Below are 17636 nucleotides of genomic sequence, written 5' to 3'. Positions count from 1 at the left end.
AGAAAATACAGAGCCAAAGGCAGAGGTGGACGTATGAAAACAGTGGCGCTTCGTATTTCGCCCATGGCACCTCATCAGCTGTGGAGTTATGTGCCGGTTCTAAGGTCATCACATATCAGCGTAATGACGAGCGAACGGGACATATTCACGTGCGCTTAATGTCCTGCAATAGCTCATATTCCCGAGATGCTGAAGAAGATAATAATAATTCTGTCATCATTTACCAATGACATTTTAGTCACATACAGTATTCCAATGATGATACTGATGTAACTACTATACTACAGCTCTTAGCCTTCTATTTATGGTGTCTTTATCCCTAAATGATATAATTGGTATAATATCCCAAATACAGCTTTTACGTGACCAGCAAATGGTTTTTTTGCTTTTGAATGAAACCCTTATTGTTGTACAGATATTTGAGGTTTGTGTGTAGCATTTTACCACAATTTAAATTAAGTACCTTGCTCAGGGATACAGATTAGCACTAAACCTGTATCTCAGGTGATGCAGACTTTAGAGGCATGAAAGACGACCTCATTTCAACTTGTATGGCAGGGTAGTCTTATCCAGGCTTTCATCTGTCTTTCTCCACCTCCAGTTTTACAGAAAACATGGTGTCCTGGGCCGAGGCATAACTTCCACTCATTAAACCCTGATCGTTTCACAGTTTAAGCCCGCTGTCAGCTTTCTCCAAACTAACAGCACTTCTGATCCCATTAATCAACCATTTCTACCCTGGGATTCCTGTTCTGAAAAGAAGGAGTATATCTAATTTTATACCATAAGTGATGACATGAATAATTTACTCTGCCAATGAGTACAAAGCTAAAATGGAGCAATTGATTGAGCCACAAAAGAGGAAAAAACAACTTTAAACTTTCAGATAGTTAATCATCTGTTGAATGTGGATTCGGAATTTTATTAGGATTTTATTGGGATTTTCACTAAGCCCTAGGCGCTGTGCGAGCAATAGAGAATGAGGGGATAGAGAAATATCTGTAATTCATCAGATAATAGAGCATTTGACTGCGTAAAACCTGCCAGTGCAGCTGTGTGTGTCTTACACTGACCCTCCTTTCCTGCTCCTGCCTTTATTCTTTTCTCCTTGCTGTGTGAAGGACACTGACAGGCACTGTCAGTATTGGGGAAGGCCATATTTCAGTGGCCAGAGACAAAGCAAAAGCCAGTGTGGACAGACTGCAATCTGAAATGCAGTGTTTGTTTGGTGTGGAGTGTGTACGGCACAGGTGTGTGTTTGCAAAAGAGAGAGAGAAGGTGCCATAAAGAGGGCAGCATATCCTCTCGGAACCTGGAGGAACATCATGGAAAGCAGGGCTCCTGCCAAATCATTGCTGTCCTGCTGTCATGAGAAAGCCCCACGCCTGTTAGAAAGGAGTGTGGGAATTTTTTTTTTATTTAAAAGATAGACATTGAAACAAGAAATTGGTGTGCAGGGGATGTGATTAGATACCGACTCTGTTGCTTCATGCTCATTCTCTAGGATATACACAAACTCGTACAGGCTCCTATTCTCACTGTCGCACACAATCTCGCACTCCTGCAAATTCAATTTTGCTGACATCTTCAGCACCATGTTTCTACTTGCCATGCTAACCTGTGCATAAATCTCACAATATCTTTACACTGTACAAGTTGCATAACTTCAGGTAGAGTACCTTAATTTAGAATACATGAACAGATAGATATAATGACAATGAAATTTTGTCAGTTACAATCACACCCCTGAGATATGCACATTCCGATTACGGGAATTTAATTTTACAGGAGTTTCATTTAATACCCGTACTTCAGCTTCAGAGGCACTACTTCACTTACACGAGGACCGAATTTGGATTTTGTGCACCTTCCAGCAGCTGAGCAGCACAAAATCAGAAACACCATGTAACAGTTCCACCTGTTATAATCTTGCTAATCATGGCCCCTCTTTGGACTATCCAAACAATGTGTACTTGTTTTGTTACTGTGAATTAATTTGTATTATTTTTAATGATTGCCTTTGTCTTTAGGGTTTTGTTTTTTTACATTTAAAGTTGAATTAATACACAAACATCAAGTATCACACATATGTACGTTTTTGTGAACATTTAAGTTCATAATAGCTAATAAAGAACCGAAGGAGCAGTGGAAGAGCAGAGATAGACAGCTACACAATATTACAGAGTAATTAATGGAGCGAAACCTTGTTACGCCTTCCTTTGTTATGTTGTTATTCTAATATATAATAATTTAAATGAGTTTTCAAAGATATGAAAATTTTATTTTTAATTGAATTTTGTTTTCATTTTTAAAAAAACTTGTTGCAGAGTGAACATCACCTTCATTTTTGCACCCAATTATAGTTATAATTTAGCCTCTTGAAGATTCTAGCTTTGCTTTTCCTGCTTCATTTCTTTTGAGATGTTTGTTTGCTTTATGTACTTTAAGCCTGTGTGTGACTGGGACATTCCTGTGTCTGCAGTCAGCACAGTCATGGTCACCATGACTGTAGTGGGGTGACCATGATGTTAGTGATTAGATGCGCTATCCCCTCTGGTCACCATGATTCAGTGTGCCAGGCATCTTGCCATCGATCTCTCACTTCCTCCTCCTGGGCCCTTTCTTTGCTAGCACAGTGTGCTATATTTGTCAGCTCCATGTCCTAGACAGTGCCCATTTTCCCCATATCATCCTGCACAATTTTGTTGCTGTAGATTTTCACTGATTAGTTATTACCTTGCGTAGAGAGGGGGGTGACCATTCTATGCTGATGTTGTCTGCCATTGTGCATTGCTTCTCCTCTTACTTTGATTTTTTTTTCTTTTCCTTTTGCTCACCTGCTGTATTTTGAGTAGTTAAACTTATAATTACATTTATTCTTTTAGAAGATGCTGTTCTTCAAAGGGACACACAATGATTATTAAATAGTATTTAGCTGAAATCACCTTGGGGGTGCAGTGGTGCAGCGGGTTTGGTCAGGGCCTGCTCTCTGGTGGGTCTGGGGCTCGAGTCCTGCTTGGGGTGCCTTGCGACGGGCTGGTGTCCTTTCTTGGGTGTGCCCCCTCCCCCTCTAGCCTTACTCCCTGTCTTGCTGGGTTAGGCTCTGGCTTGCCGCAACCCCACTCGAGACAAGCAGCTTCAGACAATGTGTGTGTGAAATCACCTTTATCCAAGGTGATTTACACTGGTAGATATACAAGAGTAAACTCGCTGCAATCACAGCAGAGCAGTGTCTCACACATACACACACTACAGGTAAATTAGATTCCCCAATTCAAGTTCCACCATTTTCCACTGCAAGTATAATTCATGGGGTTGTCATACTTTGAAATTTCAAGTTTGAAAATGTCTTTATAGGCATTTTAAATACTTGCATCTCTTCTGCAAGGTTGCAGTTGTGTACTGGATACCCCGGCGGCTCATCTGAGTTTTCCAGGTGTACTTGCATACACCCACTCTCCAGGGGGAACTGTCACTGATTGTCCTGGCAGAATAAGGTGAATCTGCTTTTATCACAATCTGACCTTGTCAGATGGAGATAGTGATAGCTAGTGTCCACCTCTACGTTGTCTACAAAGAACTGCCCTCTTTGTTACTTCTAATGGGTGCCCAACTAATTGCTGTTACTTTGCAGCTACTTCGCTGTGTTTCACACTCCCACACATTCTCTTTGTAAATAACCAACAGTATCTGCTACAAGAGGTCCATGAAACACCATGAAAACAAGACGTCCTTGCTTTGCACAAGGGTGGCAGATACATTGATTTAGTATGACTGCCGGATTCAGAATAAAAAAAGCACAAAGTGACATTGTCCATACTTTTGAAGCTGGCTGTTTGTGTTTTTCCATGTAATGATTTTCATTTCTTTGTCTGTTGCTGCTCACGTGATGAGTTCAATTCAAAGCTGAGGCTGCCATGAATGACGTGTAAACTTTCACTGCGCTGTCCATGCTTGAAGATGCTCACAAACACTCTTGCTACATGTGAGTGGGAAAGCTTTTCAGTGAAGCTCCATAAAAGGGACTCTGCCAACCCTATGGCCAGACATCACTACGTTCATTTCTGTCACTTCGTCTTTGGTCCCCCAAGTGATGACAAATAGATCACAAAAAAAATCCATGTTTCCCTATTTATTGCAAGGTGTTCTCTGCGTCAAGTAGAGAATGCCATGGGCCACATTCTTTTATTCAAGTGAGCATATAAATTCCTAGGATTTAGCAGACAGATATGATGGGAGTGTGCTTATGTGTAAATCCTACAGTTCATGCCTCCTGCACTGCAGCTGGATTCTACATGCAGTGCGGCGACTTTTCGGGACTGTTTAACACAGGTCTTGTTAGATGCTGGCACCGTACCAGTCTGAGTAGTCCTGTCTCATCTTGTCTAACCCCCGTTTGAAATGCACCCATTGGCTGCAACCGCAGTGAACCGCAGCCCCACCCTCACCCATGCCATCTCAACCTCGCTGTTTTTTTTTTTTCACCTGAACCTTTTCCTTCCCCGCTCTCCAGGCAGCAGGGCAGTGTTTGGCAAACAGACTAAAACTTTCTCAGTGCTGCAGTGGAACTTTGGTGCTGTACAGTCAGCAGGAGATGGAAACTCAGTCACGCAGATGCTTGAGTCACAGGAATAGCAAAGTGCTCTGAATTAAAGAGAAGCACCACATACTTATGCACATTAATGCTTAAGTCAAACAAGTGAAGAAGTATTATACCCGGTTGTTACAGTATGTGGTTTACCATATTAGTGGGTATAATGCAGATAATGGATGAAAAGATAATAAGCTGCTGGGCCTCTGTAAGTGACCTGGAAGATATACATACTGCTCAAAACTTTTGTTTTTCCATTATTTGTGGCAGTCAGGTTTGGACTTCTAATGCTTGCTACTAAGCAGGAATATTGTGTTTTTCTAGTAATATGATAAAGAATAAAATCAAAATATAAATAAGAAATTAAAAGTACATTTCAAACCCCGAAAGCAAAACATTAACAAATTCATCATGGTGAGCATGGGGCCTTTGTAACCACAAACATAAGTAAGGTCAAAAGACAGCTTTCTTTCAACTCTCTTTCTACTTGATTTTCAGCTTGGCCATTATTTCTCCAGCTGGCCACACCTCTTCTACACATATTTTGACAAATACTAACCAGTAATGACTAGTAGTTCCTATGGATGCAATGTAACATAGAGTCAACAAGGAGGGAGAATATAGGAAGCTTTCTCCTCAAGTAATTTCTCTATATTTGAATTAAAGCAAGATTCCCACTCTATATCATTTCATGAGACAGTCCCAAAAATGCTCATTTAAGAGTGAATTAGGAGTCAATAAGATTATTGAGAAAATATTGAGAGCAAAGGAATATAGTTAGCTTTGTCTTCATTCTTCTCAAACCACCCACTGATGACTTCTGCCTTGTGAAATGGAAAACTTCCAGGATGGAAGACAGTTGCCCCAGAACTGAGATAATGCAGCATCATGGGATGCTGATGATCACCAAGGATAGCAGCATATCATCCTGCATTGACAGTGTCATCTAATGGAAGAACTGGACCCGAGCCATCATAGCAGAAATGCCCCACACACCATAACTGGATCAGCAAAAGCTTTTAGTGTGAAAACATAGAAAAAGATGAAGGAAATCATAGCATTGGCATGAACTACAGTATGGAATTAGGGTATGACTAGGTTGTGCATAACACTACACACACACATTGTCAGAACCGCTTGTCCCATACAGGGTCACAGGGAACCGGAGCCTACCTGGCAACACAGGGCGTAAGGCCAGAGGGGGAGGGGACATACCCAGGACGGGACGCCAGTCCGCCGCAAGGCACCCCAAGCGGGGCTTGAACCCCAGACCCACCGGAGAGCAGGACTGTGGTCCAACCCACTGCACCACCGCACCCCCTCTGCATAACACTACTGATATGGTATTCAACCTCGTGAAAAACCTTCTGTTAGTTTTCAGTGACATGGATTGTTTAAGACCTCAACAGAACACAGAATAGCAGTGGTGTCATCGTTCCTTAGTATGGTACATTGTCTGGGAGTATGATACTTTGATCGATGACATATTTCTTTCCTTTTCCATGGGTTGCTGTCACGTCTTGAACGATGGTGTTCTGTTTATATATTTCAACAACCTTTGCAGTCTCATGTGATGAGTTCAGTTAATTCCCACCATTCCATTCGCTAAGCCGGTAAGGATTTTTTTTTTTCCCATTAGCAACGACATGCTTCTCACTGTAAGCAAAAAAGCTGTAATAACCTATTATTTTGAAATTACTTTAATTTTATGAATTTCAAAAATCCTCTCAACAACTGTAATATTTATGCAGAGAATTTATAACACCCTACTGTGAAACAAGCAATTATGTTTTATCACAGGTTTAGAACCACATGCTTGGTTTTAAAGTGTGTATTATGTACACGAACAGACAGCAGCGTGCCTGCTGTGCTGAGACAGCCGGTGACGTCTGCAGAGGTTGCTGGGCAGAAATGCAATCTGGCTGCCTGATTTTATGAGTTGAGCATCCACAGACCATGCACTCACCAGTCCACAGACAAACATGTGAATGGAAAGACTCATGGAACATGATGTTCTGGACAGAAAGGTGCCTTTAGGATTTGCATATATGTTTGATTGTTTACCATGCATGCAAAAATCCCATACCTTACAAAACACACAAACGCTGTGTCGGCCTGTGAGTCCTTTGTCTTTCGGAGGTAATGCATTCCGGAAAAACTCTTGAATCCTGAACTCCTGTAAATCAAAGATGTAATGACTATTAGTTTCAATAGTAAAAAGTGTTTCCTGCTTTCCTGAGTATCAACTTTGACACCTGTTCATGCTAAAATATCTCCAAATCTCATTAAAATGGCCAGTATTCCCTAAAGAATTAACATGAGGTATCATAGTAGAGGCATGTGTTGGTATGCCGGATAAAGCTAGTATCTCATAGCTTCTGAGCTCTTTGGTGAGCATTCAAGCAAACCCAGAGTGCAGTTCTAAGTGTGTGGAGTTTGCATGTTTCTCCCTGTGTTCGTACCCTACAGACAGTCATGGAAGAACCCAGTGGCAAACCACGATTGTTCCTCCCTTACCTGTAAAAACCTGGGAGTGGTCACCAAGAGTTGAATTTGAGTGCTTTCCACTTCCACATTTCACAACATAGCAGTCCAGTTTCCCTTCATGGATTACTCTATAGTGCTGTGTGTCTCTGCTCTTTTGTAGTTATTATATATTAGAAATTTTTAAAACACTCACAAACAAAACAAACATATACTGTATATTACTCAATGTTTATCTATTAATTCAACCTTTAATGCAAAAAAACAGAACAGTGAGGACAAAAGAAATCAATGCATACAATGCAAATGAATTCACATTTCCTAAACAAGCTGACATTGCTTGGGTAGTCCAAATGGGGGCATAATTACTGACATTATGCCAGGTAAAAGTTGCAAATAAGGGTTAATAGGGGTTTAGTACTTAACAGAGCATGAGTCAAGCTGTAACTGAAGACTGCATGGGGGGTCTGGTCTTGCACCACTCAGCTGTCTGAGGTGTTAGAATCTAAATTTGGTCTTTGAAAATACGAAGAAATTTTTCACAAGTGAAAGTAGGGGTATTAAATAAAACTGTCTCTAACTCTGAGTTCTCATAAACCAAACTCTTCTGTCTCTGCAATCACTGCACATAATCATCAAAGTCCTGAAAAGGGGGAGGTATTTGTTAAAGATTTTTGTATATGTATAGAAAAAACAGAGTCAATTTGTCCTTTGTTGGGGTCTGTTTAGAAGCAGTGCTTGGACCATGACTAGTTTGGGGAGCAATGTAAAAAAAAAAACAGCCTCTGCGGTGTCTACATAGGCAAGACTCTGTAAACACAATAATTTTTATCATCCCAGGAAAGGGTCTCCATAGACTTTCACAGAATTGGACAGGTAGAGCAACTTAAGCACTGACAGGTTCCATCAACATCAGAACATCTGTTTGTATTAGTTCTCTTGTTTTGTGATGAGCATTTGCTGTTTTGTGACCAATGGTTTGATGCACTTTCCTGCAGAGACAGCTGTTTTATAATTCAATTCAGTCAGTTGCAGGAATTGGGCATTGTGGGAGAAGAGAAATTGATCAGTGCAGATCTCATCCACTTGCTTTTTCAAGCTCGTATTTGTCATTCATCCTGCCTAATTAAAAAGATAATAAAATTTATATTTCTAAGCTAATTTGCAGCTGAGGTTCAGAACACCATATCACTACTTTTACTTCAGGTAAAATGATGAGATGGTTTGTATGTTTGATGGAGAAAATGAACGACGGGTTTGCACATCCACAGAGATGTGCGTCCATTCTGAGGTATTCGAAGGGTGGGAGGAAAGAACGGATGACCAGGGGAGTGGGATCAACTGGATTTAAGGGAAAGGAGCTTGCTGTGAAATATTTCTCAGCTTGCTGAGGTGTGGCAGTTGGATGCCTCTCACCTTGTGCTGTGACCCAAGTGTGTGTGTGTGTGTATGTGTACTTCCTTGTGTGGAATGTGCATGTGAGTACATGGATGTGCAGTTATGTGTGTATGTTCATTAGCATTTTTGTGCTTGAGTGCTTATATGTGTGTGAATGGGCTTGACTGGTATGTGATTGTGCCAGTGTGTCTGCGTGTTGCAATGTGTGTAAGAGACGGAAGGAGAGAAAGACGGTGCTGGAGTAGGTAGTCGAGAGAGGACAGGCGTGTGAGTTATCTTGTTTGCTGAGCTTCCAGATGCTGGTCGTCAGAAGCTATTTCTGACTATCTCCGTGATAGCAATTAGATCAAACGGCTCGCTCTTTCTTCCTCGCTCCTTCCTATTCCCACCACGCCGCTGGCCTTTCCCATTCCAGTAGGTGCCAGCCAGGTGATCCTAACAGGCCCACTCTTTGTTTGCACTCTTATCCAGTGGACCGCCCTTAGTTTTGTAGCCTTTCCGATAAACTGAAACGAATGGATTTGGTTGTGAATTTTCATGTTCTATGCCCCGTGCCTTTGCCTAAAAGGAGAATAACCCGCTGTGTTTACAGAGCCCCCTTCCGTGACTAAAGAGAGCTGTACTTTGATTACATTTGCAGGATGTTTCGCCAGCTCAAGTGCCGCCTCCCCTGGCCGTGCTTTTGGAGATTGCTCAACTTCCATTTTCCTTTCACAATCACTTACAGTAAGTGGAGGCAGTCGAACGGACGACTGCAGGAACAAAAAAGAAATCAATACTTCCTCCCATTCAATATTCTAGCCGTGGAATCGGACTGCCTTTGATCACACACGAAATCAGAATTCCACGCTCCGGTGCCTTTTCGAACGTCTACCAAAATTACGTTTCGCATTTGTCACGACTGCCCCGTAATCTCATTTGCCGGAGAAGAGGGGAGAGATGTCACACATCACTGTACGGACTTATGGGAGTTGAACAACATTTGAGAGGCATGGGCTGTGGGATATCGACTTGTTTAGGCATTAATGTTTCTAGGGTGGTTTTAATCACGGATATGATGACATCTGCTGGTGGCATGTTCAGAGTTTTGGAAAGCATTACAACTCTTCGAAATGAGAAAAGTAAATGGCTTCATTAATGACAGTTTCAATCCATTAAAGATTGTTTGATCTTCTAGGAGAGGTATTTAAAAATCCCCAATTCTGCATAACTGATGAGTAACTAATGGAGGTTGTTGGGTGAATTGAGTTACCTGGGCTTGGTCCATCAGAAACCTGTGCATTGCTGAGTCCACCAAGCGAACTGCGGAAAAACTGAAGACAAGGCCTGTGCATTTCTTGTAACCTCACCTAATACACCACCATTTACTGCACTTCAAGTTTGAAGGAAGTCACATACCTCTTATGGGCACATGTAAGCGTTATTTTACCTTAGTCACTCTATGAATTTATGCACATTATCATGTCCTATAAGACATGTGTTATAATGGCTTTATTTGAACACTAAAGTCACAATGATTATAGGAATGAAAGGCAAAATTACCCTCATGCTTTTGCACTCATGTGGATGTGGTTGTAGTAAATCAAATGGGTTCCACTGAGACACTGTTTGCTGCAGAAAGCCACCAGACTGTTCAGGCTTCCCTTCAACAGCTTGGGTTCCGCCACTTCTTCCGACTGTTTTGAGAGCTGAAGTAATAACGCCTGAGGGATTCTAGAAATGCAGTGAAAACAGGGTTTTACAAACAACCCCAAGTGATGGACTTCAGAAATTGAAACATGTAACACTGAGAGGGGGTCCGGGGGCAAGAAAGAGAGAATCAATAGGGCTTCTCACCACTCTGAGCAAATGTGTGTTTCTCTGGGCGGATGTGCGTTGGGTGTGAGTTTATGTGTGTGCCTCTATGATGGACTCTCTGCTGGTCATCCAGCTGTTTCACTCACGTTGGTTATCTTTGGAAGCACTGGCACTATTGCAAGCAAAGCTGCAGGTAATTGATTAAATACTCTATGTATTTATGAACTGGTACTGTACTGAAATGTTCTTAACCTGTGAGTTGCTTTGAATGGAAGCATATATGTGGGTTCATCCATGTGTTTTTATGTGCAATGGAATCAAGAATTGCTGTGCAGACATTAAGGAACCAGTGGTCTCCCTCTGGGTCTTCTCACCCAAGAGACCATGTGAGATGTCAACCAGCCTCACTAGGCGGATCATATACCTTCATTCCACCACCCACATGTCTCTATCTATGTAAATACTTCACTCACAGTCCCAAATGACAGGTTCCCAGAGTGAAATGGGGAATGGTTTTTTTTTATATAATAAGCTCATGCGGAGTGAGTAGCACCATACAAAACAGAAAATGATTGTTGAAATGTTTGCAGAAAAATTGGGCAGTCATAAAAATACATAATACCAAATTCGAAGTGAAAGTTGAAGTGATTTAAAAAAATGGTTGAATGCTTTAAACCAAGTAGTATAAGCAGCATGAAGGTAAATAAGAGCAATTTGAAAATATAAGTAATACAGCAATTGTTTATGAATCCTTTGCTAAGCTGCTTAAAGAGACGCATAAAAATGCTTGCGGACTTGCATTCAAACTGATTTTCTTGAAAATATATATTTTTTTACCCTCTCCGTTACACACACACACACACACACACACACACACACACACACACACACACACTTTCTTAACCGCTTGTCCCATACGGGGTCGCGGGGAACCGGAGCCTAACCCGGCAGCTCAGGGCGTAAGGCCGGAGGGGGAGGGGACACACCCAGGACGGGACGCCAGCCCGTCGCAAGGCACCCCAAGCGGGACTCGAACCCTAGACCCACCGGGGAGCAGGACCCAGTCCAACCTACTGGGCCCCACCCCCCCGTTACATTTGCCATCTATTCTTGTTGTTCAGCAAATGGAGTTCAAATTTGTGAGATTTATGAATTACATGTCTGCATGTTCAAGTAAATAAAGATATACACTAAATGCGAATATGTTGACATTTAACGGAGGTCTGACACTGTGTTAGACTGTAGGCAGGTGTATGATGGTGGGCCCGTATTGGCCTTACTGAGAAGTGTAAAGAATTGCCAGTCAGTACTTGAAATTTTACATTTAGTATTTTTAGGGGGACGCGGGGGCACAGCGGGTTTGGCTGGGGCCTGCTCTATCGTGGGTCTGAGGTTCGAGTCCTGCTGGGGTTGCCTTGCGATGAAGTGGCGTCCTGTCCTGGGTGTGTCCCCTCCCCCTCTAGCCTTGTGCCCTGTGTTGCCGGATTAGGCTCCGGTTTGCCGCCACCCCACTCGGGACAAGCTGTTGTAGACTTTGTGTTGTGTGTATTTTTGAACTAAAACTAACAAACTTTTTTCTCATTTTCTCTTTGCTTTCTTCAGGTCTGTAAAGTCTGCTCATACCTGGCATTTTGTGCTCCTCTTTCGCCGTTGAAGAAAACCACACAGAGAGAAAACAGTATTTCTCACCACAAGAAACACAAAAATAGGAGGAAACATTTGATCATTAAGGTCCATCCCTTTGAAGAGTACATTTACAGGATCTCCAGTTCGCGCTGCAAAGTAAGCCCCTTCGGTCTGCACATAGATTCTCTCCATTTTATTTGGCACCGCAAGTCTCCCACTCCCATGTGCTCCTTCACTTCTGTCTGCTGTAGCCCTCTCTGCGAGCTGCACCCACTCCTTGAGGCCTGCCTCCTCTCTGAGCCCCATGGCTCCATCCCAGCCCATTCAGTGTTCCACTATTTCATGACCTCTCCCTCGTTTCTCTAGGTTACCCTCTTTTCACCTTTCCTTTGTCCTCTTTCCTCTCCTCCTTGTGTGAGTGGACTGTCTCCCTCTGTCATCGCTCCTGCCTGCTCTCCCGCGAATAGATCCTCTTCATTTTGCCCCTTCTCTTCTGTACCTCCTTTTGATCAATAAACTATTCTCTCTCTGTCCTCTGCTCTGATCACTCTCCCTGAAATAGGCCATTCTAATGTTCTTCACACCATTCTGTGAATACAGTTCTCTCTGTTTTTTTTTTCTTTTTATCTCAAGTCCACTCTCCTATGGGGGACTGTCCCTTCTGTCCTCTATGTTATTCACTCAGCAATGGATTGCCCCCCCAGTCCTCTCTCCAGTCCACTGTCCTGTGATGGATTGTCCCTGTTTCTCCTTTTTTCAATCCACTGGTTTAAGAAGTGTCCTCCACTGTCCTCTTTTTTTTGAGTGGGCTGTCCCTCGCTGTCCAATTTCCAGTCCACACTCCTCTGAGTGGACTTCCTTTCTCTATCCTCTCTCTTAATCTGCTGTCCTCTTTCTGTTCTTTTTTCATGTGAAGAACTGGGCATAGAAAGAGTGCAAAATCCTGAGTTCTTGGAAATAGAGAGCCAGTGACTGTTCCCTCCCCATTTTTGTCCCACAGTACTATGCTGGGTTTCATTTCTTATCGTGAGGACAGTGAAAAACAAAACATTGCTTTTCTGCAGTATTAAGCGCCTCTTAGGACAAGGTTTATTTTTTCTGTTTTTACTGCATTAGTTGTTTCTGAGTGGAATACAGCATATGTCCTATAGTAAGTGTGAAACTTGAAGAGAGTACACTATATATTTTCTGTTTTATCTCTGTAATTATATATTAAGCTGTAAGCTGTTGACTGCAGACTGCTGTATACCACCCAATACGCCCAATCCAAACCACAAAAAAGGGACAAAAAGAGCAGAAAGGAACCTTTTTTGCAAAATTTAGGGCACCATTTCTAATGTTGTTGATGTTATTTCTCTTTTCAACATACATGCTCCAGTCTTTGGAGAACATGGGGGTGTTTTAGGGTTGGAAATCTTAGGTTTATTTCCAGACTGAGAGTCTTTGTGCCCCGTGTTTCATGGTTTATGTTCTTCTCCACAAAGAGCACTACCCTCCCCAAATCACTCAAAGAAGTGACGCAAGACCCTTGATTTGGTGGCCGGTTTTGAGCTCTTATAAATTGTGTGTGTCTGTGGGTTTGTGTAAAAGATCCCATAAGTCATGAACAAACACAACTAAAGGACGACGTTATGAATGAGTTATGTCTGTCTTTTGCACTGATTTAATAAACCTGTTACTGTACCTCCCACCTCTTGAAGTTTGATCTTTTATATGTGGCTTTACATATGGCATCTCAGCTGGCTTCCTCTGGTGCAAATGAAGACTGAGATGCAGAGGGTGACCTTAGACACGAAAATACTGCACTGGAACTTCACAAATTCTATATGGAACATTAGTCTACAACCATGAAAGTAATCACTCTAAAGCTTGTATTCAAACACTGGCTTGTGAACATGATGCTTAACATAGCAGTCTGATGGATAACACGAGATGGTTAAATGCGAACCATTTTATGATCGAAAAATTGATTATTCATAGGTGATCAGTTAGCAAGAACTTTATAAGAATGCAAAAAGCTGAGAACCACCGTTATGTTGTGTACATAGAAGCAAAGCTTTTTGTTCAAGTTTCCTAGAAGTATATACTTTCTTTTTGTGCTCAAAGTCATAGCATTAAAATTTAAAACACAATTTCAGATGTTCTCTTTCTTGTTTTATGTCGTGAAAGAGCTTGTTTTCTTGTTGACGGTTCAAGGCTGTGATGGAATTGTCTGACTGGACACCCGTTCTACAGGTCAGTGTCTTCATCAGGTTAATCTTTGTCCCTAAAAAAAAAACTGTGACAGCCGATGCTAGATGGGTCGTCCACATGTTGCGTTCCATATGTTGACATTTCCACTGACAAAGAATGATGGCTCTGGGAAACTAGATCAATAAACAGATGAGGTCATTGCTTGCACAGAGCGAAAGCGCACTGTGAAGAGCCTTGTTGGACATTTTTGTGTAAATTTTATAGACTTTAATATGCTCGACCCCCTTTTGCAAAAGGTGAAATGAAGGCAGTTCAATTAATTATTATGGGGTGTCTCTAAGGATGTATGAAGGTCATAGATCACTGAAATGAATAAATCAATGTCAGTTCAAGAATGCTCAGTTTCTTAAATTACATTCTAATCTCATTGTTTTAACACCATACACTGAATAACATACAGTACTGTGCAAAAGTCATAGGCACTTAGATGTTTCACAAAAATATTTGATTTAGACGGTTATTGAATGTCTTCTGCATTAGTGCCAATGGGAAAGAGCAAATTTTAGATTTCCAAGCATTCCTTTTGCAAAAAGTTACAGTATTGCAGTAAGGATTTTGTATGTCATTAAAGACAGAAAGTACACACACACATACACACACACACACACACACAGTCTTAAACCGCTCGTCCCGAACGGGGTCGCAGTGAACCAGAGCCTAACCTGGCAACACAGGGCGCAAGGCTGGAGGAGGAGGGGACACACCCAGGACAGGACGCCAGTCCATCGCAAGGCACCCCAAGCAAGAGTCGACACCCAGACCCGCCAGAGAGCGGAACCTGGCCAAGCCCGCAGCGACCCCACTTGGGACGAGCGGTTGTTGACAATGGATGGCTACTAAGCTTTGTAGGAAGTTTATTAATTAAGAGCATTATTTTTGGAAGCATTCTCACTTTACAGCTTTTTTCCCCAACCAAGTACTTAAAACTTTTACACAGTACTGTACATATTTGACTGTTTATGATATATTCAGTGAATGAGGCAAGCATGCATTAAATGTTTCTTCACATCAGTCAGCAGTTTACCTTCCTGTGTTCTAGTGTTCAGTATAAATATCACTCTGTTCCTCTTTCTGGGATTTTTACTCCCTGTTGGAGAAGAGCAGCGGGGTTAAATGGCTGTGTGCCCTCATGTGCCCTGTTTTGGTGTCCTGCAGCAGAAAAAAATCACACTTCACAACATGATCATTCTTCTTTTTTGGTAATTTAAGCACATTAAATGTAAACAAATGTACTTTAGAGAGGGTTATTAATAGTCCTTTAGTAAGTTGTTGTAATCCACATGTAAATATTTCATGCTGCATCTGTACTTTTTATGATAAACTGTGATTATAAGAAATGAAAAGTAAACTAAGTGTTTAATAATCTGTCTTCAGTGAGTAAATAAGAAAGACAGAGCTAACAACCGGCGGACTCAAAGAGACCATATACCAAAATTCAATTAGTGTGTCATTACTGAAATTCAATGTGGTAGTATTGTATGTCAAAATAGTATATTTTATTTGCTTATGTTATAAGACATGTTCATAGTTCTGCTGGCATGAGGATTGTAGCTCGGCCTCACGATGCAGTTCCCAGTGAGCAGTTTTATGCAATGTTCAAATAATACCAACGCATGCTGTAATGGGAAAAGTAGCATCAAATACCCAGAATGAATAAAAAGACCCATTCCTTTGATATAAACAGTAGAATGTAGGAAAGTTTGAGACAACCAGTAAATTAAGCATTCTTTCATGATATAAAAATTATGCATAACTTGTACTGCCTGTAGGTATCCATTTGAAACTGGAATAAGCCTCGTTTTATCATTCTAAGGATTTTTTTTTTTTTTTTTTTTTTAGAAAATCAAGGGATAGTTCTTAGGGACAATATCTTTTGGATATTCATTCATTTCATGAATTTCTCTCTTTATACATAATAAAGGTACCTGTAACTGCAGGTAAGTTTACAGGTGTTCAATGGAAACCCTTTCCAGTTCTCACAAAACATGTCAGTTTATATAGAACGCTTATAAAATATCCTGTTGATCAGATTTGCATAAATGCAATGATTTTGTGTTTCATTCCACTCCACTCTTTCCAGATTCATCCCTGTCATTTTGCTGGAGAAATCCGCAGCCATTTATCTCAGAGAACATTGACTTCTGTAAGTCTGTGATGTCTGAACATGTTTTTAAGGAAACATTTGCTTTATGTCAGCTAATGATTTCTCAAGGTCTCGGCTTTGCTGCTCCAGTTCCTGAATGTGTGTGTCTGTGGGTGCATTTTTGTGTCTGTGTGTGTAGACACACACAGACAGGTCAGATTGGCCAATGTGCTCATTTGGTGCTGATCTGTCTTTCTTGGCTGCTGACGGTTACATGAAGAGAAAGAGAAGATGGAAGCCTCAGACCCGGGGTCTCTGCTCTCTGTGAGAGCAAGGCCATTTTGCCATCGAAGACTCGTTGACATGACAGGTGACTGCTCTGGGCTTTGACTCCTCACTCCAGGTGAGCAACAGGGCTGTCAAGTTCGTCAAGTTCGTAATTGTTCCAACACACCTCCGAAGTGGAAGATGATTCAAAACCCCTCAACATATCTGCAAGAAGCTGGCCAGCTCATTTCATCAACATACATTTATGTTACATCATTTGACAGACACTTTTCTCCAAAGTGACTTCCAATGGATACTATGTAGTGTTGTCAGCCCACACACCTTATTCACCAAGGTGATTTACACTGCTAGATACACTACTTCCACTGGGTCACTCATCCATAAATCAGTGGAATACACTCTATGTCACTCACACACTATGGGGAACCTGAACAGCATGTCTTTGGACTGTGGGAGGGAACAGTACCACTGTACCTCTCACTGTGCCACCGTGCCGCCTACAGTGTCCCTGAGGTGTGTATACCTGGAAGGAGAGGTTGTATGTATGTTTTTGTTTTTGTCAGTGTCATTTTTGATTTGGAGTTTGTCCCAGACAGAGGGGACTCCTCTCGTGCCCAACCTCTACTGGCACACTCCCTCTTGCTTTGAAGCCTCCACGTAGAAGAACCGAGGCGGTCAGTGCTCTGTTGCCTTTGACCGAGTGGATGTCTGTCACCTCAAAATGACAGGCATCTTGCTGCCACAGGAAATTGCACATTCCCAGAGTTCCATCTGAACTCACAGCTCATCCCTCCCACAGGCCACACAGGCTCGCATGTACCTATCTCCAGTCTATGAGAAAAACAGGAGTCACAGAACGCCGTCACATAGTTGTGTGGGATTCTCAGACGAGCAGTACAAATTCTGGTTATTTTTAGTTATGATAGCTGGCATCCGGGATTGGTGGGGCAGTAAAATAGAATAGCCCATAAATGTGCTGTTAATCTCATACTCTTCTCGCTGTATGCTTTTCATCACTTTACTTTGCAAAATGTGACCAGATGCTATTTGGCAGAAGACGCTCCTCTGCAATAAACAATAGGGCAGTGCAATGGTTAAAGGAATGACCATACCAGT

The 17636-nt window shown here is 41.8% G+C and overlaps 1 protein-coding gene across 2 annotated transcripts in view; it reads left to right on the top strand.

Annotated features, from left to right (window-relative positions):
• The window catches only part of cdh13 (cadherin 13, H-cadherin (heart)), a 334841-nt gene extending 321255 nt beyond the window's left edge, over positions 1-13586 (top strand). For both annotated transcript variants that reach the window (XM_018726675.2, XM_018726674.2), the window contains one exon: positions 11873-13586. In XM_018726675.2, coding sequence (XP_018582191.2) covers positions 11873-11880 — 8 coding nt within the window. In that variant the 3' untranslated portion in view covers positions 11881-13586. The remainder of the gene's footprint in view (positions 1-11872) is intronic.
• Positions 13587-17636: the final 4050 nt, after the last annotated feature.

The sequence above is a fragment of the Scleropages formosus genome, chromosome 7 (genome assembly GCF_900964775.1).
Source record: "Scleropages formosus chromosome 7, fSclFor1.1, whole genome shotgun sequence".
Lineage (NCBI taxonomy): Eukaryota > Metazoa > Chordata > Actinopteri > Osteoglossiformes > Osteoglossidae > Scleropages > Scleropages formosus.
This window is presented reverse-complemented; position numbering and strand designations above follow the sequence as displayed.